At 43.0% G+C, this 23,667-nt stretch overlaps 1 protein-coding gene across 3 annotated transcripts; it reads right to left on the bottom strand.

The window, feature by feature from the left end:
- Window positions 1-10,338: 10,338 nt before the first annotated feature.
- On the bottom strand, window positions 10,339-21,984 carry LOC112554303. Of its 3 annotated transcripts, none has more exons than XM_025222030.1 (2): window positions 21,002-21,984; window positions 10,339-12,737 (listed from the first exon to the last, which is right to left on the bottom strand). In XM_025222030.1, exon 2 carries the CDS (start codon window positions 12,712-12,714, stop codon window positions 10,687-10,689), a length of 2,028 nt encoding a protein of 675 aa, XP_025077815.1. In that variant the 5' UTR covers window positions 12,715-12,737; window positions 21,002-21,984; the 3' UTR covers window positions 10,339-10,686. The 3 variants fall into 3 exon arrangements, with proteins under 3 accessions (XP_025077815.1, XP_025077816.1, XP_025077817.1); XM_025222031.1 differs by lacking the exon at window positions 21,002-21,984 and adding an exon at window positions 15,765-20,969; XM_025222032.1 differs by lacking the exon at window positions 21,002-21,984 and adding an exon at window positions 15,398-15,659.
- Window positions 21,985-23,667: the final 1,683 nt, after the last annotated feature.

Here is a 23,667-nt window from a genome sequence, read left to right on the forward strand (position 1 = left end):
TGTCTTTTGGGGTGGGGATGGTGAACATTAACGAGTTTATCATTATAGCCAGGTTGGATCGTCATTAAAAACGCATGGCTGCCAGAGCCAAGAGAGAAGCAACATGTTTACACTCAGTTTGAAAATAAGGTGATCGCAGACTCATTTCAAATATATGCGAACGGTTCATAAATTTTGAGAGTGGGAGTTTCCGCCAAGTGTAATGACTACATCACAGACTGTTTACTTTCAAGCTAAACTTTCATTGGCTTGTTCGGTAGGGAGGTATTTTTTTTATTATTATAACCAGACTCATTTATTGTTAGACTTTTTGTCTAAAGTTTCTTCAGAGACAAACTTGAGACTGAAATCAAGAGTTATAAAGCAACTTAATTCAAAACAAATCATTGTTCTGTGGTAATGATTGTTTATTAATATTTTGTTAATTTAAAAAAATACATTGAGCGGGGAAAGAATCTAAGTAGAGAAAAACATTGTTCATCTTAGGCAGCAACTCATGACAAAAGAAGATAAGTTAAATCAGTAAATGCATTCAGGTATATCCACATATAAACTATAAATGGACCAGAACCATTGAATCAATGTTAAATATGTCCAATCTAATTTTTAAATGTATTTTTTATTCTATAATACGCTTAACCCTTCTTCGACATTGTATCATTGTATTATTAATTAAGCTTCTGAACACCAAGGGTAGAAGGGGGAAGGGAAAGCGGAGGCATCCTCCATGACAAGGGCTGCAAATTCTGTCATCTGATCGTGAAACCACATAACAGCAAAGGGCGACATCGCTTCACAGATGAGAGTTGTCTTTCCTGTGCTGGAGTTGCCTTACCTTACTTCGTGCGTCATCGCCAGGGTCACGTGGTGCCTCCCTAATAAACACCCGGCGACACGAGTAGGTCAGCCTTTGAAAGTGCCTGCGCCTGACCCACAAGCTTTCAGAATCACCGTCTTCATTACCAGCCACATCCGTTTCATTGTTGTCGGGGTGGTGGGTGATGGTGACTGGGTGGGGTGGGCGAAATATGACAATGTACCCGGCGCACGCGGACTCCTGCACTCGCACTTGTGACGTAGAAGGTGAAAGGAGGCATGAACGTGTCCTCCCTTTTCAGGTGAACGATATGTGACCTGCTCAGGTGCACATGCATTTTGACCACCCCTGTTTGACACCAGCTTTGCTCTACAGAGAGAGAGAGAAATGGATGGGGTGGGGCTGGAGAAACGTCTGCCAAAGGAACTTTTTTTCTCACATGAACCATTCGAACGATGGCTACATAGAAATGGCTGTCACTTTAGGGCTGTTGTATTATTATTATTATTATTATTATTATTATTATTATATTATTATTATTATTATTATTATTATTATTCCGCAGAACTAACAATTGCTGGGCTTCCTCTGTTTTTTTTTCAGTACCTCGTGATCATCCTTGCGCGGTTATCTCACAGGAGTCTGCGCAGAACTGTAACTAGTCATATCAATGTGCATGTGAGAGATCGAGAAGAATATGGCTGTTAACGTGGAGCTGCTGCGATCGCCAGTCCAAATATTGTCATATATTGCCATAAAGCCGCAATCCATCTATTCGTAATCAGGTGCGCAAAGAATATGCGCAGAAAACCACACGGTTCAAATGTTTCTGGTTGACACATTGCTAGCGTGACGATCGCACGAATGTCGTCCTCCTTTCGAAATTTGCAAAGTGTTTAGAATATTTCATTCAGACATGGATGAATTTGGTTTCAGATGGTCTGATGAACTTGATCACGAGCACAGATATCATCTGAATATGCCATTGACTAAATCAGTCTCATAAATATGCTAGCAAAAAAAAAAAAAAAATAAATAAAATTAAATAAAAAATAAAATAATTAAATTCTCACATAAGAAATACACCTTACGGATACTGAGTGGATTTGAGTGACATAAAATTAATTTCAAATAGTGGAAGTTTAAACTTGCATTGTTTACATTCTGTGGTCAGTTGGTGTCTACTCAGGTTGCTATACATGTGTTCTGTTTTTTTTTTATGAGTTATTTTATCGTTTGTCTCTGTTCTTATGATGTTTTTTTCTGTTTCTTTATGCATGTGTATTTACTTTCTTTATATATATATACACACAGAGTTATGCAGAATCCCTAAGCAAATCACGGTGCTACAGATCGTATACAAAAACTAGAATTTCACGCACGCTTAAAGTTAGTGACTGTAAATTTTCTTATCACTAAAATTAGCAAAATTATAGTAACACAGGTGCTTGGAGTCTGTAAAATACATATTTATAATTAGATATTTTGTGGTGTGTGTGTGCGCGTGCGTGTGTTTGTGTGGAGGGGGAGAGAGAGTAGATATGTGATCTTTCCTTATTATATAATTTTTAAAATCTCTTATTTAGAATAAGTGAAAAAAGATATTCGAAAAATATTTATAACATTTATGATTTTGTCACACACACACACCTCTACTAAAGGAACAAAAGTTGTCTCAAATCTGTTTAGTATAGTATAAAACTATTTTTCTTTTCTCTATATTAGTTATTGCTTATGGTTGACAGTGACCAAGAAACCCACAAAACGTGAGACCGTCGTAATAATAAACAATTAATTTGTAACAATTTGTTTACATCTAACACGTGCTTTTAGCTCCAGTCCACAAAACTCATATACCTTGATACATCCGGACAGAATTGTGTAACGGAAAGTGGCCATGCGAACACGGATGACATTCGACCCATTTTGTTTGTATCTGCGCCTCTCACCCTCGTGGACCAATCAGAATGGCGGCTCGTCGTTCCGCACCGATGCACTTGAAAGCAAGCAGTCCATGCCATGCGCAGTAATCGCGGAACCATTCAGACGCCTAGGTCCTCCTTAGGTCAGTCGACCATGCTCTTTCACCACATCTGTTCGGCGAGAAGGAACTCGTCCTCGTCAACATACGCAGAATGCAGATTTGCTAAGCAACACACTTTGCTTTCGAAAATGTTCATTGCAAACCCTTTGTAAATACACCTCCGTCTCCAGTTTATGTCAGATCTGGCCAGATGGGGTACTAGCTGGTTTGTTTCGGTTCTTAAGTGCTATATCTCTTAAGGCGCAGTTGAGTGAAGTAGAAGAGTGTGCACACCTTTAAAATTGAATATAATAATGTTCAGACTTTCAGACCCCTCCCCAAGGCAAAAACTTATTGCACAGGAGCTTATTCATCACGCAGACGAAATCGAAATCGAAAGTAAGTTTGGAGTGGGGGCAGTGCGAGCAGATGCTGGGACGGAGCAGAAAGTCCTTTGACAATAATCACAGATAAAAACACCTCCCTCCCCAACCCACCCTATCCTAAAGCTTTGAATATAAACGGAATACAACGGCAAACTGCACTCTGAAGACCCTGCTCCTAGCAAGTGAACTCCTCGCACTCACAACTTGCAAAAAAAAAAAAAAAATTAAAAAATTAAAAAAAAACAACCAAAAACAAAAAAAAACAACAACAACAACAAACCCAAAACCAAAAAAACAACAACAAAAAACAAAACAACAACAACAAAAAACATGTTTCTGAGAAATTTAATTGTAAAGGGCCTGCAAAGCTCAGGAACCGCCGCGGCCGAAATATTGACGATCTCGCAGACTTATGAAATCATGTGACCTTTACCCCCAGCTTATAGTGTGGACTGTAGACTTTGTCCGGTTTTGATGTGGAGCTATTGGCTGACTACACGTGTGAAGTATCTGAACAACGTTCGTGCTTACTGCCAAATAATCTGTCGACAAAACAGTATTTGCAAACTGCATGTAACCTCAGTTGGTTTCGAATGCCCAACCTTGTTTCTCGTGAATTTTCTAAATAAAGCCAAGGAAACTGTTGTGACTAATGTTCACATGAAAATTCGCATGATGGACGCCTCTAGTTTCAGCGAAGTGTGATACTTCGCTGACATCAACATTGCCTTTTGCTTTCAGAGATATTTATCCTAAGAACTTTGATATTTTGTCATTCTACTTTTTAATATTCATAAATCTGATTTACTTTGCATTTCTCAAGTCCGGTGTGTGGGAACATTCAAAATCTTAAGGAGAACAAATGGCGCACGACTTTATTAAGACTGTGATAAATAACGACTGGGAAAACCTGTTCCATAGGCCATAGCAAGTTTACTACCAAGAATTTCCAATATTGTCAATCAAGGCAATAGTTTTTTAATTGGTTTTTTTTTTGCGAGTGAGGGGTACTATTTTTAGTGATTTTTCATTGCGGGAACCTTTGTCCAGTCATTTTTGTAATTTGTATCACAGTTACCCCTATTTATCGGGAAATCTTCTTTGTATATCTGAGTGAATTAAAGAGACATTTGAATGATTTTTATACGCAATATGAATTGAATATAATAAATACTCCATTTCTCTCGCCTGAATTGACAAAAGATTTAAAACACACACACACACACACAAAAGATTGATGCATAAAATTAAATTCCTTTAAAAATTTGTCACCTCCTAAAACACGGATATCACAGCTTTTATGTTACCCATTATAAGATGCGTCAACGGTGGCTCCCAAATGAAAATCAACAAACAGCAAAGTTGGCAAACACGTTGACGTCGCTGACATCGGTCGAGAGAGAGAGAGAGAGAGAGAAATTCCCAGATCGGACTTTTTTTCTCTTTTTTTTTCGCAGCCAGTTAAAGAGCCACTCAATCGTGTACTTAAAAAAAGACGAAGACTTCCGGTGAGATAAACCCGAGTAATCGTAAATTGAATAGCTCCTGAAAACTGACCGCGATAGAGTATTCAATGTTTGCTGAAATAGTTTTGGATTCAAGTCTTCTGTAAAAACAACAACAAATTTACAGGATCTGAAAATGCTCACGAGTGTTTGACCTCGTTCCTGGATCCCAGGTGGGGAAACTCTGACCTATCTTGCCCTCCGGTTACATCCTTTTATCGTATTCGTATTCCAACTATTTAAACTTATTGACATAGCTACGCACCTTACCCGGCATTCCACACTACGCACATTCTCAAACTAGCTTGCATGGACGTCATCAAGAGTGGTTTGTTCTTTTTATTTATTTTTGTTTGTTTGTTTTTGTTTTTTGTTTGTTTGGTTTGTTTGTTTGTTTGTTTGGTTGGTTGGTTGGTTGGTTGGTTGGTTGGTTGGTTGGTTGGTTGGTTGGTTGGTTGGTTGGTTGGTTGGTTGGTTGGTTGGTTGGTTGGTTGGTTGGTTGGTTGGTTGGTTGGTTGGCTGGCTGGTTGGTTGGTTGGTTTGTTTGTTTTGTTGGTTGGTTTGTTTGGTTGGTTTGTTTGGTTGGTTGGGTTGGTTTGTTTGTTTGTTTGGTTTGTTTGCTTGGCTTGTTTGCTTGGTTTGTTTGTTTGCTTGGTTGGTTGGATTTTGCTTTGTTTCAAATGTCATACCCACGTCTGAAAACAAGAACGCTTTTGCGAACCACCAGAAGAGAAAATTTCTTAATGAAAAAAATGAACAAACTTGTGGACTCATGCTCGATTACCGACTCAGAACACGGACAAGACCTGCTCATATGCAGAGCAAAGTGATACGGATTTGTAAATTAAATTAGTGTCTCTTATGAAGGATTACCTGTGTCTTCTGTGGTGTGTTTATGTGTAGAAGGCATGCCCCTCAAATGTCGTCGGTTAGAGGTGACTGATACTTTAGTGCTCAGAACAGCAGCTAGTCCGTGTGACTGCTGGCATCGGTTTCCAGGGTTATTAGTTTAACAAGGGAGCGCGACCCCGACCGTGGAAGATGTTCCACAATACTCAGGGCGTATAGTCAGCTTTCGAGAGTCTATTCAAAGTTTTTAATGCGCGGTGTTGGGTTACACTTTAACGACCGCTAGATGACGGAGGAACATTTAATATCCGTGTATGCTATTTCAATCTGTTCCCAGGCGCCGGTTGTCCCCCAGCGTCTGTTAGTATAACTGACCTCTGCGTCCTGGTGATCCACGACAACTGCGGCAAGAGCGGGAGGGGATAAACAACTTCAGAGCGATTACTTCCCCCTTGAACAGGTGAGGCCAGTCTGAACCGTTAGAGAACAATTGGCAGACGGCAGCTTTGCGTCAATGGTCGGGTGGGGATGACTCACGCAAGCTCCACCCAGACAGGATCAGTCATAAGAGATTATTTTATTATCCGACGGAATTTCGAATTAATAATTTGTAGCCGGCGCCTTTTTTTTCTTTCTATTTCGACTTCGTTCTTTTTCTCAGCGAAGTATTGTCATCGTGAGTTGTCAGACTGATGCCTTAATTAAATTATTTCTGCAGTCATATGGTGTCCCTGGTGCAATAATGATAGTGGAGACAGACCTGTCGTCTGTGAGTACACATGTACTACTGGGGTCTGTCAAACTCCAGACTTTCCAGGTGAGACAAGCCCACAGAGCATTAAGCTCTTGATGTGCAAAACTGACACCAATTTCAATTTTGTCCTTACCCCATTCTAAGATAATAAAGCCAGTGGTCCAGCTCATAAAGGAGAGTTTATGAAATGACTTTCCCTTAATACATCTGTTTAAAGGGTGGTGGTGGAGGAAATGATGATGCATTTTATTAAGAACAGGTTCCCACCAGGAAGATGGTCAGTGGTGTATGTGAGGAGTGGGGGATGAATAAGCAAGCAAAACGAAAGAAAGAGAAAATAAATGGAGGAAGTGTCTAGTGTGAAACGGAAAAAGAGAGTGCGGAGCCTGCTAACCCTCCAATCCTCCACCGTCCAGCAACCCGACAGAATCAAAATATATCCACACACATTTCACATAACGTTCACGGCAACGAACAAACAAAAACTCCGTTTGAGAAGAAGGATAATGCAGGACCAGACAATTTATAACTCCTAAATCGAGTTAATCTTATCTGACTACAGCTTGATTTGTTCTCTCTTGTGTCATCTGGGGTATCAGGGAGAGAGAGAGGGCAGGGGTCAAACTATAATGAGGACTGACTTTTCCATGGATATTGGGATTGCAGATTCTTTCTGTTCTCATGTTGTCCTACCAGACAAGAGGCCACATTACACTAGGAGAATCTTGACAGAATCTTGAAACGGTCACAGAGAAGACCTTTAGTCAACGTTACAGATTGAGGTCGATCATGGAAAGTATGTCAGTCACACACACACACAAAAACCCACAAAACAGTCCAATACGGTGATGGGGATCGCAACAACAACTTCGCATGTCAAACCGTTGAGTCAAATTGAAAAACGCAAAAAGAGTAGGGGGCAGATAGCTACCCTACCATTCACCCGGCTACCACCATCAAGGTAGTAGGGTAAAGCAGGTGATAAGACGATAGGTGTGACAGGTGATATAGAGCGCACTCTGCCACTTAGTCATGCTTCAGTAACTCCAGCGTGTCAGGTGAAAGGGAAGCAAACTTTAGTCGTGTGGGAAACCGCACTTGCACAACCATACAAGAGAAACCATATAATCGAGTGGTTACACGCAGCGCCATTTGTTTGACATGATCGAGTGTGTTAAAACCTAGGTGGAGCTAATTTTTTTATTTTGTTTTTTGTTTATTCTTTCCCTAATATGAACAATTCTGTCAAACATTTCATTAAAGACCCACTACTTTATACACAGCGTTGGACAATTGTTTCACTAATTGTTTTTAAGATAGAAATCGCATCCGCAAATATATGTGTTATACATTAATCGCCCTTTTCTAATGTGGAACAACTCTCACGTGGAAAACACGCGAGGAGATGAACATTTTCTCAGCATCTACTATCAACTCCAGTTTCATCTGTTACGATGGCATCAGCAAGAATGGATCAGAGAGATTGTGATCGGGGCTTGGCTACAACAGCTGTTATGTTGTTGGGGACAATCCTCAATAAATTCAAACTGTATTTAGAAAAGTAGTTTGAAAAAAAAAGTTTTGGCATGAATGCTTCTCTTTCCTGTGTGATTTATTTGTGTCATAAAAAATAGCATCCGGATTCATCTTGCTAAAGAGAAATAAAACAAACAGATTGAAATGAACAATTGCAAACAGTAACAGTATCTTCTTTAAAAGCCTTGATAAGATATATATATATAAACAAATTTTCAGTGCGGATCAGGTAACAAACAAAACACTAAGCAATGGGAGATAACCGGTGAAACCTTTTTTCTGTGGCTTACGTCCCTTTGATTAGTTTATCTTCTGCCAGTTTGAATGAGTTGTCTAGTGTGTCGTCTATTCACATAAGTCAAAATGCTCAGGTTATTAGCTTGACTATTATTTTAATAGCTTAACTAAGTAAATTGAGCAACATTTCAGTTCAGGTGGACCTTTGAAAACTTATCAAAGAGACTGGTATAAACTTTACACCAAAATTTGTATGATTTATGGTTGAATTGTTGTTTATTCGTTTGTGCTCAGAGTATTGAGATCACCTCCACACAAATTATTTGTTTTTCAAATCTAATTATTAATATTTAAGGAAGAGAAAGACAGATATAAGTGACTACAGCAAGAAATACACTTTAAAGCTTTACAAGAATGAGACAATTGGAGCCTAAAACCACCAAGACCATAAACCAGAGACAGGCTGTATTTCGGAATGACAACTTGCTTAAAACGCTTTTTATCTTGCAGAGACTCTAACAAGCCGTAGAAAAGTGATTAAACACATTGGCAGAATGTAACAACATCTTGAAAGACATCAATGACAGGAACTCGAAATCTTTATGTAACTGATGCGTGAATGTATTTGGAATGAAGTCGGGTGGTAGTGGTGGTGTCTGTGTAACAATTGTGTGTATGACTAAATTAAAAAGGGATTGAAAAGCCTTGGTTTACGAAAGATTTTATAGAAAAAATCACATTTGATTACTCTATTTCCAGCAAATAATAATAATAATTATTATAATAAGATACACGATTAAGTCCGCATGCCTAACATTCTGTTGGCTGTCGCTCGGGAGTTTCCGTCTTACGAAGAAATCATTTTTATTTGACACAATATTACAGCTCATGCCTTGGAAAATAAAGGACTTGTAAACCAATCCGATTTTGCTTTTTTTCCCCCCATTCAAATGTTCAAACAAATGATATTCTTTCTGCTAACTGCCTGTAAACGACTTGTTCAACTAATACAGGATTTCCTAAACACCAAGATCCCGGTGCCTAAGCCTATACAGCTTTTTGATATAATACTGAGGTTCACAGAATGCGTTTAAACACTAGAAAAACAGTCTGGAAACTCCCGTGGCTAAATGGCCAAGTTTTGCTTTCGTTTGACTGGGTTTTTGTGAAAAGTATACCTCAGATCCTCCTCCTCCTCTTCTTTGTCGTCGTCATAATCAATGTTGGGTTTTATGGGATAAAGCATAACACACCGCTATGGTCATCCTCATTATCATATTAATATAGCTCTATTTACCTTTCAATGGTCAAAACTCACAATGACCCAGCAGTCCAGTGGCGCAACGGTTAGTGAGGGTTGGCTGCCCTGGTTCACTTCTCGTCTCAGGCAGACTGTTTCTTTCTCTGCATGTAGCATCTATTTACAGGTTGATTGCTTTGACTGTGATATAACTTGAGTTGCTGACTCGGGGTAAAACCACTATAACCACCTTCCCCACCTCTTCGAACTCGACCTCAGGTTTGTTGAAGGGTCATAAGCTTTGAGAGAGGGTGCCAAATACAAGGAAATGCTGAAGTCCAAATGACACATGCAAAGGTTTCCAACTTATTACGACGGTCTGTTTGCTCAGAATTATCTGGAACATAGTAGTTTGCTTTTTTCTTGAGCTGTTCTGGCTACAGAAATTCTGCCCCAAACATAAAAGGTCTGGGTTAAAAAGGTGGTATTTAAAAAAATATGTGTGCGCGTCTCCGACATATTTTTCTCAAAGGAAAAAGGAATCAAATTTTAAACGTCAATCCATCTTTTCAGCAAACCATCAATCATCCATTTATCCGTCATATTGATGCACAGAAGTCTATTAGGTGAGAAAAGAATCACTTTCCTTCCCTTGATGAGAGAACGCATGGCGTTTACCCCTCCAAACAAATAGGAATTCATTGCCACTGCCCAAACACCACAGTTTGATTAGTAATATTGCAAATATAAGTTGAATGATTATTGGATTTTAAGGACTGCAGTTTTTCTTTATCTGTGTGTGTATTGGTGTGGCGAATCTTCGCGTTGGTCTTGGCAGACAGACAGCAATCCACCCATACACGTCCATGATTTAACATTCTTTCTCGCTCTTTGTTAACCATTTCCACTAATCATGAGACTCGTTTCTATTATTTCCCCTTCTCGCGCTCATTCAAGCATTCGCACATGCACGCAATATTTAACAAACACGACATAACAAAGCATGTATTGTGAACGAAAACTGATGTTAAAAGAACATTTGCGGAAGATCAACAATAAATAGTCCGGATTAATTACCCGTTGAAAATGAGAAAACAGTTTTTCTTTTTGGCCTTGTTATAATATTCTGGCATTCAGTTAAAAATGCGACCTAACTCATCAAACTAACAGTCCCCGGATGTTGCTGATTAAAAAATAAAAAAAGGAAAACGTAAATGTCTTTCTATTCTTCGGCATCTTATCTATTCATTTTCTCAAGCAGCCTGCTCTCATACTAACAAATGTAAACAGGATGAAAGACAAAACAATGTTTCTCGGATTAAAATATCATGCTGTGTATCTAGTAGGCTAGCGCCGGTAAATGTATATCACTGAATTTTGATTTCACATCGTCGAACGCAGGCTTGGCGTAAGCCACATCGAGGAAGTTCTCGTTGACATCAGATGCGCTTTCCGACAACGCATCATCGGAGTCGATGTGTGTCATGGTGTAGGACTTCCACGTGTTGACGCTGCGGTCGTACAGCAACCCCTCCTCGGCCTCCCCTGACGTCAGCGACGACCTGTTGGTGAAGTCGCTGCCGGCGTCGGCCTCGACGTCGGAGAAGTCGCTGACGTCCAGCTCCTCCTCGCTCAGCTGCTCCAGCTCCGCCTCCATGGCCGACTCGTAGATGCCACAGTAGGCCGCAGGTGCCACCGCCACCGCGGGCGGTACCGCCGTGGCGCCGCACGTTGTCGCCTGCGACACGACGAACTTTGACCGCGTGACGAAGACGCTGGTCCGCTCGTTCTGTCCGTTTCTTCGCTGCACGAGGGGCGACACGGTGCCGCAGTGCCTGGAGCGAGTCTGGTACACCTTGTGCCTCAAGTAAGGGGAGGAACTCGCGGAATGCGTCCTGGAATCGTCCTCGTCATCGGAACTTTTGATGGACGAGCACTCGCTACTGGCCCAGTCCGACGTGGCTCTCGTCGACTGTTCCGACCTTTCCGACGGGCGGCGCTGCGATAGTCTCTGAAGGCTTGAGCAGTCCCCCAGATCGTAGGGCTGGAGTCTCGGGCAGGGAAGGTCGACCAACAGTCCGTCGGGGAGATACGAGAATCCCTCACCTTGCACCATGTCTCCGGGGAGATCCGTTTCCTGCGAAGCAGCAGCGTCCGTCAACCCGAGGTAGGACCAATCCATCTGGGGCGTTAGGGACCCCACAGACCCACACTTAGTTTCCATCATCAGCTGCCAGTGCTGGATGTCTGCATCGGTCAGCCCCTCTCCCTCGTCCTCCTCCTCCGAGTCTCTGGTCTGTGCGTACATTGTGGCCACGTGACGGTGGCTAGGATACGGGGGAAAATCCTTCGATCGGTTAGGACAACTCCAGAGGTAAGGTGAGGTCTCTGGACTAAGTCCCATTTCAGAAGGTTCCACAGAAGCACACCTCTGTCTGTCTGCTGATATGTAGTGTTTTCGTCGACAGGAGGCTACTGGCAGAGAAACCGGGTCGGTGCCCCATTCGGAAGATGGAAGCAGCCATGGAAGCGGGTTAAGGGACGCAGGCTGAGGCTCCTCTCCGCCTAAGCCATCTGCTTGGAAACTCGATCGTCTGCTCACCACCACAGCTGCGCTGCGAAGCGGAACCGGAACCGGAAGTTGGAGCTGCCCGAAAAGGTTACGCCCTGTGACGTAGGAACAACCGCCAACCATGGATGTGCTGCAGTTGAGCGTGGAGTAGGACTCTTCGCACGGACTGCTGCTGCTCCAGTCAGAGTTGCCGGGCCTAACTGCAGGGCGCCTCCTGGACCAGTCCTGGGATCGGTGTTTTCCAACGCGTGCTCCCAAACATAATTCAGCCACGTCACTTCTGGCAGGCACGTGCGCGGTTTGCACGCAGACAGACGCTGTGGATGCACGAAGCGAGCTGCGGGTGCTGCTCGTGGTGGTGATGGTGGCGGCAGTGGTAGTGGTGGTAGTCACAGCTAATGTGGCAGTCGATGGCAGGTGCCGTCCACGTCTGGCCTGGCGCGGCGTTGCGCGGCTGCCGCAACCTCCACCGCCACCACCACCACCACCACCACCACCACCGCCACAGCACTTGTCAATCTTCTCTGTCACCGAGTCGATCTGCGACACAAGTTGGCGGAGACTACCCACGATGCCATGCAAGCTGCCCACCACGGTCTCCAGGCTGCCCACCATGCTGCGGACCATGCGTCTGACGTCTCCATCCAGCTGAAGCACGTCGGACGGTGTAGGCGGCGCCGCTGTCGAAGCCGCGCGTCTGTCGTCAACCGCCCGGGGAGACGTCGAACGATGCAGTGCCAGTTCTTGATGGTGTTTGTGGTGTTGAGGGGCTGCCCTGGACTTGCGTGCTGCCATGGTCACGAGCTAGGCAGGCGTGTCTGAAACATTAGAATTTAGTGATATATGATAACAAAAAACAAAACACCTTACAGGTATCAAAATTAAATGGCTGCATGTGTGATGAACGCATGAATTCACAGAGGAAAAAGCGAAAAGAAGAAGAAACCTTAAAGGTATGAAAATCAAGCACGTTGCGTGTGTGATGAACGCATGAATTCACTGAGGAATAGGAGAAAAGTATGGGAAGAGATAAACAGAGATATTAACCTCAATTCCTACCCATCTATTACCCCTCGCCCCTATTTTTTTTTCTCTCTCTCTCTCTTCTTAGTAATCATCGCAATTTTCTGCTCGCTACTCCCCACTTCCTCTTCATCTTTCTCACACAATGGTGCCAGCACCACACTCCACCTCTGTCCCCCTTGCAACTCGATTTAATCATCCTGCTGTCCGTAAAAAGGTTAAAGGCAACTCGCGAGTCACCTGGCGCAGATTTGTCACCTGTTATTAATTCTGTCTCTCAGGTCTTTGTCCGCTTGCCTCTCATCACATTTTTAAAGCCGTATCACATCAGATCTGTACAGCAAGACGAGAAAAAGAAATCGATACAAACTATTTCACAATGGTGGATGTAGGTAAGACTATACTTCTTTCTGTGGAGGAGTGCAAGACCTGAGTGGCTGGAAACCAGAGCTGACTGCAAGACATTTGTTGCTGCAGAAGGATTGTGTGGCTTACAGCCACTTCCTGTCGAGAATGACACCCCATCACAAGGGCTTGGCACAAATAAAAGCTATTAAAGATGCTGTTTGTCGCCGGGGTTGCCTGCTGACCGACTGTGGAAGGAGTTGGTAGCTTTTATGGTCAGCTGCACTCTCCAGCGCCGAAGGAGATTTTGAGTGCTCCTTCGTGGCGCTTTAAGTGAGATGAGCAGGGAGATAAGATGCTATTAAAAAGGGGGAAAAAAAGAGAAGAAAACAAATGAAATCGAGAATAACTGTTTGGGATTTGTTTTGTTTCGGAATGAAATGTGTCAAATAAAGTCTGTGTAGCGCACAGATGAAAGGAAAAGAAAACTGTATGATTGTATTTTGTAAGGAGCGGGGTAGGAGTTGGGAGACCTACCGCGAGCTTGACTTACAGAAGAAAAATCATAAACATTCTTATCTTCTGAATTACCACTTGAAAGAAAAAGGAAATTATAAATTTTATCGCAGCCTGCAGCGCTAGGTTAAGAGAGACGGGTAGCGAGCCACGGGGGGCAGGGGTCGAGGGGGACCTGACATACCACTGCCTGCTACTTTGAACTGATCGATACCTTTCATTGCCCACCGAACTGTTCAGCAGAAATATTTGCGTCGAGGTATTTTTTCTCCCAGCTCTCGTCCATCCCCCTCCCTACTCCCCACATCTCTGGAAACCTTTAATAAAAGGCAGAGACGCTGGCGCCGACGTTGAACGAAGGAGGGAACGGTCTGGTCGTCTAGAGGCCAGGGTCGAGGGTCGAGGGTCAAGGTATCGACGGGTCTACTTTGCAGTTGCAGTTGTTTTTTTTTTAAGCTGCACACTCTGCAAGGGTAATGATCTGGAACTACTTGCTATTCAAACCGTGTTTAGGTGTCGTGTTACAAACAGGTAGCGAGCGCCGAGGGTTGGAATGAAAAACGAGTGTGTGGCTCAGATTAAATCCCTTCATTCTCTCTGCTTCATTCCCCACCTCCCGTTCCTCAGCTAAATGTATAGGATTGATGAATGTGTATGCAAGTGTGGATACGTGATACCTATGCATTTTTCTTGCGTGTAGACGTTCTTGCAAGTATATTCAGAATTCTCTGATCCCCACCCCACCACACACACACCATGCACACACGCAGGACCACTAGACCTCTAGAAATATCTTCAAAAGGCACTTCCTTGGGTTTTTCCATCTTCACGCTCTGGAACCCATCCATGCACGCACTCTACCTGCCTGCAGGCCACACCTGTCTCTGTGGTGAGCGTATTTTCCACTCACCCGCGTCCATCATCAGCGAGCTGACTCATATTTTACCTCGGCCTATCGGTTAGTAGGGCAGAGCACAAAAAAGGTCTTCGATTCTTCAACCGGTAGTATTATCGATTACAAACATTTTTTTTTTATAATGTTGGGTATCTGCGGTATCGACTTTCCAGATGAGTATCTGCTCGATTACCACCCTTCTTTTATTACTTAAAGCCTTTTCTTTTTGGGGGAGACTGGGATGGGCACGCGGAGTTTTTATAAATCAATCTAGTAAGTTCAGTTATTGACAAAGTCTTAATTATGAAAATACCTGATGAAATAAGCACTGGTAGAATATTCCGCACTTCCGACTAAAATTAAAAACCTATGACAAGAGCTAAGTCCTGCAGGCTAATTGTGACTGCCCACAGGACAATACCATGAATAGTTTAATTATTTAAAGTATCAACATAGGTTAATGCATCACATGGACGGAATGAAATGAATGAATTCACAAAAAACAGAGCATGCGAACACACATATATATATATATACCCACGCGCACATACACATGTACGCAATACATGAAAGCATGTGTTTGTGCACTTAATTGACACCTGAGAACAGGAAAATAAATAAACGGAAACGACGACGACGATGACGATGATGATGATGATGCAAGAACGAAACGCTGCACACATAATGTTACACACTTACACTGACTCTGAATCAATACAAACACTCGACGAAACCTCGACCACCTGTGCCAGCCACCACAAACAGCATCACCACAACGACCAGCTCTGTCCTCGGAGACAGGCGGCGCTGCGCACCAGGCTCGCGTTCCTGCCAATGACCAGGATTGTGTTCGCTGCCGCCACTGTACACATCCGCAGGGTAACAACTCCTTCACGTAACCCTCCCTGCCTGCTGCATCCTCGCAATTCCGTCTACAACATCGTCAACCGCACTTCCACATCGACGACCTTAGCATAACATATACAATAGATGCATCTTGAGAGAAGCCTAGCCACCCATCACGATGCATTGAGAAAAATAATAATAATAATAATAATAAAAATACCTCTCTGGCAGTTGTCGGTTTTTAGGTTCGTTGTAACGGAAAATCCGACGTGTCGGTGCCATCTGTTGCAGAAGGTACGACGACCACAACCAAGCGGACCAGCTGCCCTGTCCGCAGGATCGGCATTTTGCTGTCTTGTTGCGGCCAGCCAGGAGGCCCGACCATCGTCCACGGTAAGGGAGTGCGTTTTGTCTTGTGCTCCACCAGCTTATGCGTGCACGGTTTGAGTCACCGCTCGTGCACTGGCGTGCGCGTGCATTGGGAGGCCGATCGGAGGTAGGAAGGGGTAGGAGGGAGGAATGGGGTGGAGGGGGAAGAAGAAGGATGGGAGAGCGCACGCGCACACAACCAGATCGATGGAAGCATCGACTGGCTGGTCCATTGGCGACGTCAGATAGACTACTCGCCGCGCCATTCATTCTTTTCCTCCCCCCTGCAAGCTGATCGCTCGGTTAGGAAAGGGAAATGTTAGAATTTGGGGTGTTCTCTTTAGCGAAGACCCTCAACATTGAAGGTTAAAAGCAGGTGAAGATGAAAAGCGACTAGGTGTGAGGGCTATTATCTAATAACCTTTTGGAAGAATGTGTATTCTGAAAGCACTTAGCTGTCGTTCCTAATTGAAAGTTGAATTACTTCCTATAACCGTGAATGTTTACAGAAGTACTTGTTTTTAATCTGACATATTTTCAATAATCTGACATATTTTCAAATGCGATTGGTGGATAAATAGGCAGAGGGACAAGCAAACAGACAAGCAAAGACAAAACAGTAAAAATAAGTAATGTGTGCGAATGGATCTTTGTGCGTTTGTGTGTGTGCACGCCCGCGTTGTTGTTATTGTTGTTTGTGTGTGTGCGTGCGCGCGTACTATAATACTTTGAAGATACACCTTTACCCTCCCAGGATAGGAAATACTGATCTGAAAGTTATCTTGGACAAGTCTGAAATTTTTAAATAATCATCGTCATCTACATCATCATCGTGTTTTGTTTTGTTTTTTTTTTTTCATTCAACGGCATTGACATATGTGGTACACAGAACATGCGAACAAGTTGAGAACGCATTCCCTCACCCACCTGCCAATTATTTCTCATTTTGCTACAGATTCGTGTCATGGCATCAATATGATGTAGATCTTCTAGAAATGTCTGTCTTCACAGTTGCTTCTTCCGCAAGAAAATTGCATACACTCTGACATCCCCTAACTATACAAGAAAAATGTCACAGCTAATGTTCTCTGTATTCCGGACCTACATATTTGACCAAATTAGAGAATTCCGAAGTCGCATTTAAGGACCGACCTAAATCTGATTATGTAGATACCGGCCAGTGGAGTGAGGGAGAGAAGGCGAAGCCGGGCGATCGAATCCGTCAGGGGAGTCAGGTTGAGATCATTCCTCCTTGTTTTTATTAAGGCGTTCTTCAAAGCTATTGGAGAGTCAAAGTAAATATATGAAAGGGAGGAATTTGTCTCAGCAAGTCCTACATTTCGCCACAGCCCTTGGGGGTCAAATCAGTCAACATGAGGTTCGTTTCATGCCAGAGGCCAGCCTTGAGCCGGTCCCACCATAGAAAGAAGAAGCAGCTACAAACTGTACATAAAACAGACACAGGATCATATAAGTCTGTGGGGAACCCTGTCTCATGCTGGGGTGGTATCTCCGCCGAAACAAGAAAAGGTAATCACAGTCGATCGGCGGTGGTGACTACAAAATGTCTACATTATTCAAAAAAGTGTATGCACCAGTGAGTGCAGATGACAAGAGAGATATCGAGGCTGAAGCGGGTGTGACGATGATTGTGGGTGGACATAGTCATCCTAAAGGTCAAATAAGAAAGGAAGTCATGTATACATTAAGATTCGTTAGTTTTAAGAACCAGGGGCCCTGTCTATTTCATTACGGAGACGAATAGTATCTATGGTTTCCTGTATAAAAATTATTAAGCACGCACCTTTGTTAAAAATGCATGGAATCAACTGAAAGAAAAACGGACATGATATTTTATGATGTACTGGTCGTAGTAACCTCCCCCTCCTTCCTCGCCCACACATACACAAGGTACTTTCATTAATCTAAATGTTTTAAATGTTCAAAAAAAAAAAAAACAACAACAAACACACACACATCCCTCCTTCTCTCGTTCTTTGCGTGCCCTCCACACTACTGCTACATTCACAAGCATCCTCACTACGCATGGGAGACTATCGACCCAGTGTCAGCAAATGTAGGTCACAGTGACCCAGCTACAAGAGATTGGGGAACGGGGAGGACGGAGAGGTCGGGAAAGGAGACGCTGGTGATGCAAATGTCCGGAATTCTCCTTCACGGCGCTGTTGTATCAAGGTTGTTCACCTCCACCAAGACCGAGATAAAAAAAAAAAAAAACAGAAAAAAAGTGGGGAAGGAAAAAAACCCGCTCTTCCTGTCTGGTGATCCTCCTGCAGGCCAATAATAATGTCGATGTGAAACGATCTTTTGACGATAGAGCCAGTGAAGTCCTGTCATCTCCAGAGAGGAAAAGAGGAAAAAAAAAAGAATGTTATAGGTTAATGGCGGTGTCACGAAGAAATAGTTCTTGCATTCCTGGTTGCCCAAAGTAGCAGTACCACTCGCCGCTCTTTGCTGTTAGTAAACAGTCAATTTATTTTCTTTTTTGGAACTCGCCAGTGGCATCAGAGTGAAAAAACACACCGACATGCACAAACAGCGGCGTGTGCCAGGTTTTTTCTGCTTCCATTGGTTTCTCTCTCTCTCTGTGTTTTCGCGAGCTATGTGAAAGAGAAACTGTTGAGGGAATCAGAGATTATCCACACAAGCATTGAAGGAAGTGAAACGAACTAATAACTAACGAGAAACGACAAGAACCTTGACAAAGACTAACAAAAGGAACGAATTCAGTTTACTATTCTCCTCCTCAGTACGGTAACAAACTTTGAGCACGGACGAATGAATATCTCTGTTGGACTGCTTGCGGAAAAATTTTCCCTGCGTTAACTTTCTAGAACGAGGCCAAAGCATAAATTTACTTCCGGTTTATATCAACATCAAGAACAAGAGCAGATGATGTTGATGGAGGTACCAAAGCTCCAGCTTTATGGTCTGTTATGTTTTCAGTTTATTGGGTCTCAGTCGCGGGAAGTGGAGGATGAGAACTTCTTCCAAAAAACTTTAAAAAAAAACAAAACAACACAAAAAGTAACTATAACAAATTTATTGCAAGTCTATAGATGACTTTAAGAATTTCATCGTGGTCCCAGTTATTTTATTTAAGTGCTAAATGATTCTCCAAGACCTGACAAACATACTTCTATGGTCTATGACTCTTTGGGCTACAACTTGGCGAGAGGATAAGAAATGATCTCGGGAAGCAGTCCAGAGATATGCGTCCGTGGTTTGAAGGAGTTCCATCTCTCAAACGACCCAGCACTCGTGATATATGTGTAACAGCGCCCTCTCAACCATCTCTGAGCCTTCATCATACCCTCACCCCTTCCTTTGACACGGTTTTGATACGGTCCCTCTCATATTCCTCCCCTTCACCCGATGATATGTTTATCCGACCCATGTTAATGGATTGGTTCCCTTGATTCTATCGATGTCGGCAGGGCTGATGCGGTCAGTCGGTCGGTCGGTCTGTCTGTTGCTCCCTCCTTCGTGATAACAAGCAGCAACAGCGGTATAAAAATGTTCAAGATTATGGCTCTACCTCCCTCCTCTCGTGATAACGATAAGGATGTAGAAAACTAAAAAGAAAAAAAAAAAAAAGGCTTGGCGGTTGCAGCTCAGGTCGACGGATTGTTTGCTTAGAGATAACAGCAGCAGCCGAACGACAGATACGAGCCGCGCAAATCATGTGGACAGCGAAAGACGCGAAGACAGAAGAGAGAGAGAGAGAAAAAAAAAAGAAAACCACACAGGAGCAATAATTGCTAATATTTGACTTGTTAGTCACGACCTCAGGTCATTCGGTGGATGAGGTTTCTGATAATCGGTGAGGGCGCGTGAAAAAGGCCAACGAGAATGTCATGAAACTACTAATGAGTAGACAGTGTGAACGATTACACTGAGCGTTCGTTATTACAGTACCACAACCACCACCAATGCCTGCAGTAACATTACAGAGAACCGAGCTGTAGTTATGGAGAGGTGAAAGAAAAAGCCATGCCTTCATTTTTTTAAAATGGTTCATCAGTGCAGAAGTAGACATACAAATAGTGAAATACAAATAGCTTCCCGGGTTTCCTCCAGACTATCCTATCTTTCCAACGAGTTTAACCATAGGTGTTAATGTTGTCAAAACTCGGATTAAAGTATTTAAAAAATGTCACTGCGTTGCCTTTGTTGTCAATGATATCTAACATAGAAATCTGAGTCGCTTGCAGCCTATCCTCGCTTGACAATGGCTGTTTAGCCCGACCGAGCTTTGTCAGGATACTGTCATCACAATTTATTGTTATTATTTTAGGACTGCTATCTGGTGTCCTCAAACGCATTATACGTAACGAGGTCGAAGGTCGAGGGTGCAACATCTGACACATGCACGATAGTGACGATCAGATGATCTCGACTGAGATACTACTTGCTCGGAAAGCTGGCTGAATGTCACCTAATATTGAGGCTTTAGACAGGGTTACAACCGTTTGTGAAGATCAAAACCTGTCGTTGGCTCGAGTAAATATTTTTTCCCAGTGACAGACGACAGTCTCAAGATGTCGTTCACTGCAAAAGTACATCCGGTTCAAACTGTCGTTGCGTTCGCTCGCGTGCGACTGCAGTTTACGACACTGACACAGGAGGAGGGGAAACGGGTGCTGGGCTTTATTCGAGAAAATTTGAACCGAAAACCAAGACTAAGACCTCTGAAAAAAATCAAAGATAATTCTTTTGGCAATAAACTAACTGCATTGGTAGACCAGAAGTCGGTCTGACAGGCTAGCGTGCTTATCTCTGTTGTTGGAGATGGCCAAAAAGAAGAACATGTAGCGAGGTGTGGATAGCGAAAAGTGAAGAAAAAAGACACTTGGGTCAAGCCGACCTGGCTCAGGGCTTATTAAATGCACACAAAGGAAGCGAGAGACTTGATACGCTGTCGAGGTTTCACCCTGGAAGCATGTTATGCATAATAAAACCCGAGAGATTAGGCAAGGGCATGGACTGACTGAGTGTTGTGTAACTCCACGGTCGTATGATGGTTATAATCAGCCGTTTGGATTCAAACTTTCAAAGCGCACTTACCTGCATCTGATTCGCTGGTTCGCAGATTTTGAGCAACGCACTTGGCAAGGCATGTATGCACACTTACATCATGCAATGCAGGTTAGAAATGAACCATAATGAAGTTAAACTGGATTTAAGTCCTTAGATGCAGGGGCGCACCAGCCACCCGGCCGAGTTGACCATCACGCGTCTGCTGGGGCCAAGCATCGTCTGCTTCGTGTGTTGCCGATGGCGGAGAGTGGTGTGGTGTGGCTGATCAGTCGGCTGCGTTTCTCGGACGCTTCGCAACAGCCGCCAGTACTAGCACTTCTGCTGCATGTGCAATGTTTCCGCGCTCCTAGAGTGACTGACAGCCTGCTGCGCGGAGTGCCAATGTCTTGAGCAATCTTGACTTTTTATGTAACCATTGTCTGACGATTGCCTATAGTCCTGACACTCCTCCTTCATCGTTCGTCTACTTCCCCCTGCTCTCAGCCCTCCACAAGCCCTCGACACTTGGCTGGCAAGCCAACGCCTTTATGCCACTCCTTCCTCGACTTCATCCACCGCACTCTCACAGCTACACGCCACCGAGAGGGAGTGGTTGTGCGATGTTGCACGAGGCTTTCCGAAAATATGCAGCGGAGCTTCCTTTAAAAAAAAAAAAGCCGGATGGCCTCTGTGTGTTGCGTCCTAATAATTTTGTTTTTCGTTTTCAAACCGCTAGGGGTCCGTTACAGAACGACGCGAGTATTTAACTCAGCTCGCACACGGCGAGTCAGCATGTTTATGAAAAAGGAATGCAATTATTCCCCCACCCCAACCATCACCTCTCGGCACTAAGTGCCTATAATTAAAGGGCTGACGCCGTTACAACTGTCACAGGGGACGATTTTGTAGCTTAGTGGTAATAACACTCATTTGTCACCACTACAGCGACGACCAGAAAGTCGCAGGTTCCTAGGAGCAGACATACTTCTCTTATGGTGGACACCTGACCCAGATTTTTTTAGGATGATTCTATCCCCTTCATGAGCATCCCCTCCAGCCACCCGATCAAAATAGGTACGAAATCGCTACTAGGCATAGCTACTCAGCCAATCGTGTTAATTTTTTATTTTTTCAGTAAGTTCGTAAACATAAAATGCTACGTGTCTTCGAGGTTATATAACAAGTTACATAGCAATTCCAGATTATGCCATTGCTCAGGATAGTTTTTTTTTATTTAAAAACATAAAAACATGTCGCATTTTTATTTCTTGGCTTTGAATCCAAACGAAATATCTTGTGCATTAAAGGGATAGACAAGTAAATAGTCTCCAAGGGCAGTCAGGTGTGTTGGCTTCGACATGGTGGAGCACAAAAATGAACTTCTCTTTCACTTTTTACGTTGATGTCTATAATGTTTATAGCATCTCGATGTTTGTTGTTTTGACAAATACATCCGTTTTCAGGGAAGAAAACACAAAAAACAAGTACGAAGAGGATAGAAGTAAACTCTATCAAGTTAACAAACAAGATAGATGGAGAGATTGCTCTACCAAAGTTGATTACCAGTGTGAGAAAAGGTGGCACCTCTTCTTTGGTGTAAATTAGCCATTTCGATACACCGCAGTCACGTGTCCAAGCAAAAGAGCAGATCTTCACTGGCGGTCAGTTTCGTGACGAAAATACTTTTAAAAAAGTCATTCGCTAAAACAGTGAATTTAAAAAAATCCCCTTCCTAGCAGATCAATGTTTTCTACAGTGTCTGACCTCCCCATTCCACATTTCTCTGCAGAAATTAAGGGCTGGAAGGATTTCCCAATTGTTCAGGACATGCGATTTTTGGTTTTGTTTTTCATCCACGTTGCTGTTTTTAACTTTTGTTGTTATTAACTACATTTACTACCTATACGCATGAACTTAAGATTTTTATTAGCAGACAAATCATTTATTATTAATAATTCTTTAAGACGCTTCTGAAAAAGTTTAGCAATAACTGGTTTAATTTGTCTGTGCTTCCAAGGTATCCTGTCAGTGTTTGCTGTTTATCAATTTTATTTCATTTATTTTGTTTTGTCGCAGTAAGATATTAACTCGCTGGTGTGATTTACAGCGGATTAATTAAAAAGAAACACGGTGTTTTTCGGCCATATTGCAATTTAGCTGTTTCTGTTTTATATTCAAGTATATATATATGTTTTGGCGTGGCGGCCCCTGGAATTTGGTGGCACTGTGCAGGTCCACAGATTACATGTGATCAAAGCCGCCCCTGCCAGTATATAGAAAACATTATTACATCTCTTAAATGTCATGCCGCCTTGAATTGTGATCGCTCGTCATTCAATATGCAATTTAAACACTACACTTTTCTTGGGGCTAGCTTCATGGGTGGTACCCATCTCATCAACCTCGATGACTTATCTTTCCTAAGGAGTCAGTTACACTGTACATATTCCCACAGCTGGGTTCGACTGGGAGAGAAGTTTGCTGCACCACACTGGTATCGAACCAGTACACTTCTTTGCCAGTGCTTTTAGGCTTCCCCCGGCTATTCGTTTCCTCTATTGCAATAAGTGCTCTTGATGATGATGATTGATGATGATGATGATTATTATTATTAGTATTTTTATTATTATTGCTGTTATTGTTGTTGCAACAACCTAATGTAATGCATTTCTATTCCTGAGGAGATGGGTGCTTGCAACGCGGAAGGTGAAAAT

The sequence above is a fragment of the Pomacea canaliculata genome, linkage group LG13, assembly GCF_003073045.1.
Source record: "Pomacea canaliculata isolate SZHN2017 linkage group LG13, ASM307304v1, whole genome shotgun sequence".
Classification (NCBI taxonomy): domain Eukaryota; kingdom Metazoa; phylum Mollusca; class Gastropoda; order Architaenioglossa; family Ampullariidae; genus Pomacea; species Pomacea canaliculata.

Bases quoted from the DNA above. Each gene is read 5' to 3' on its own strand.
- LOC112554303 (XM_025222030.1), bottom strand. From the start codon at position 12,714: ATGGCAGCACGCAAGTCCAGGGCAGCCCCTCAACACCACAAACACCAT.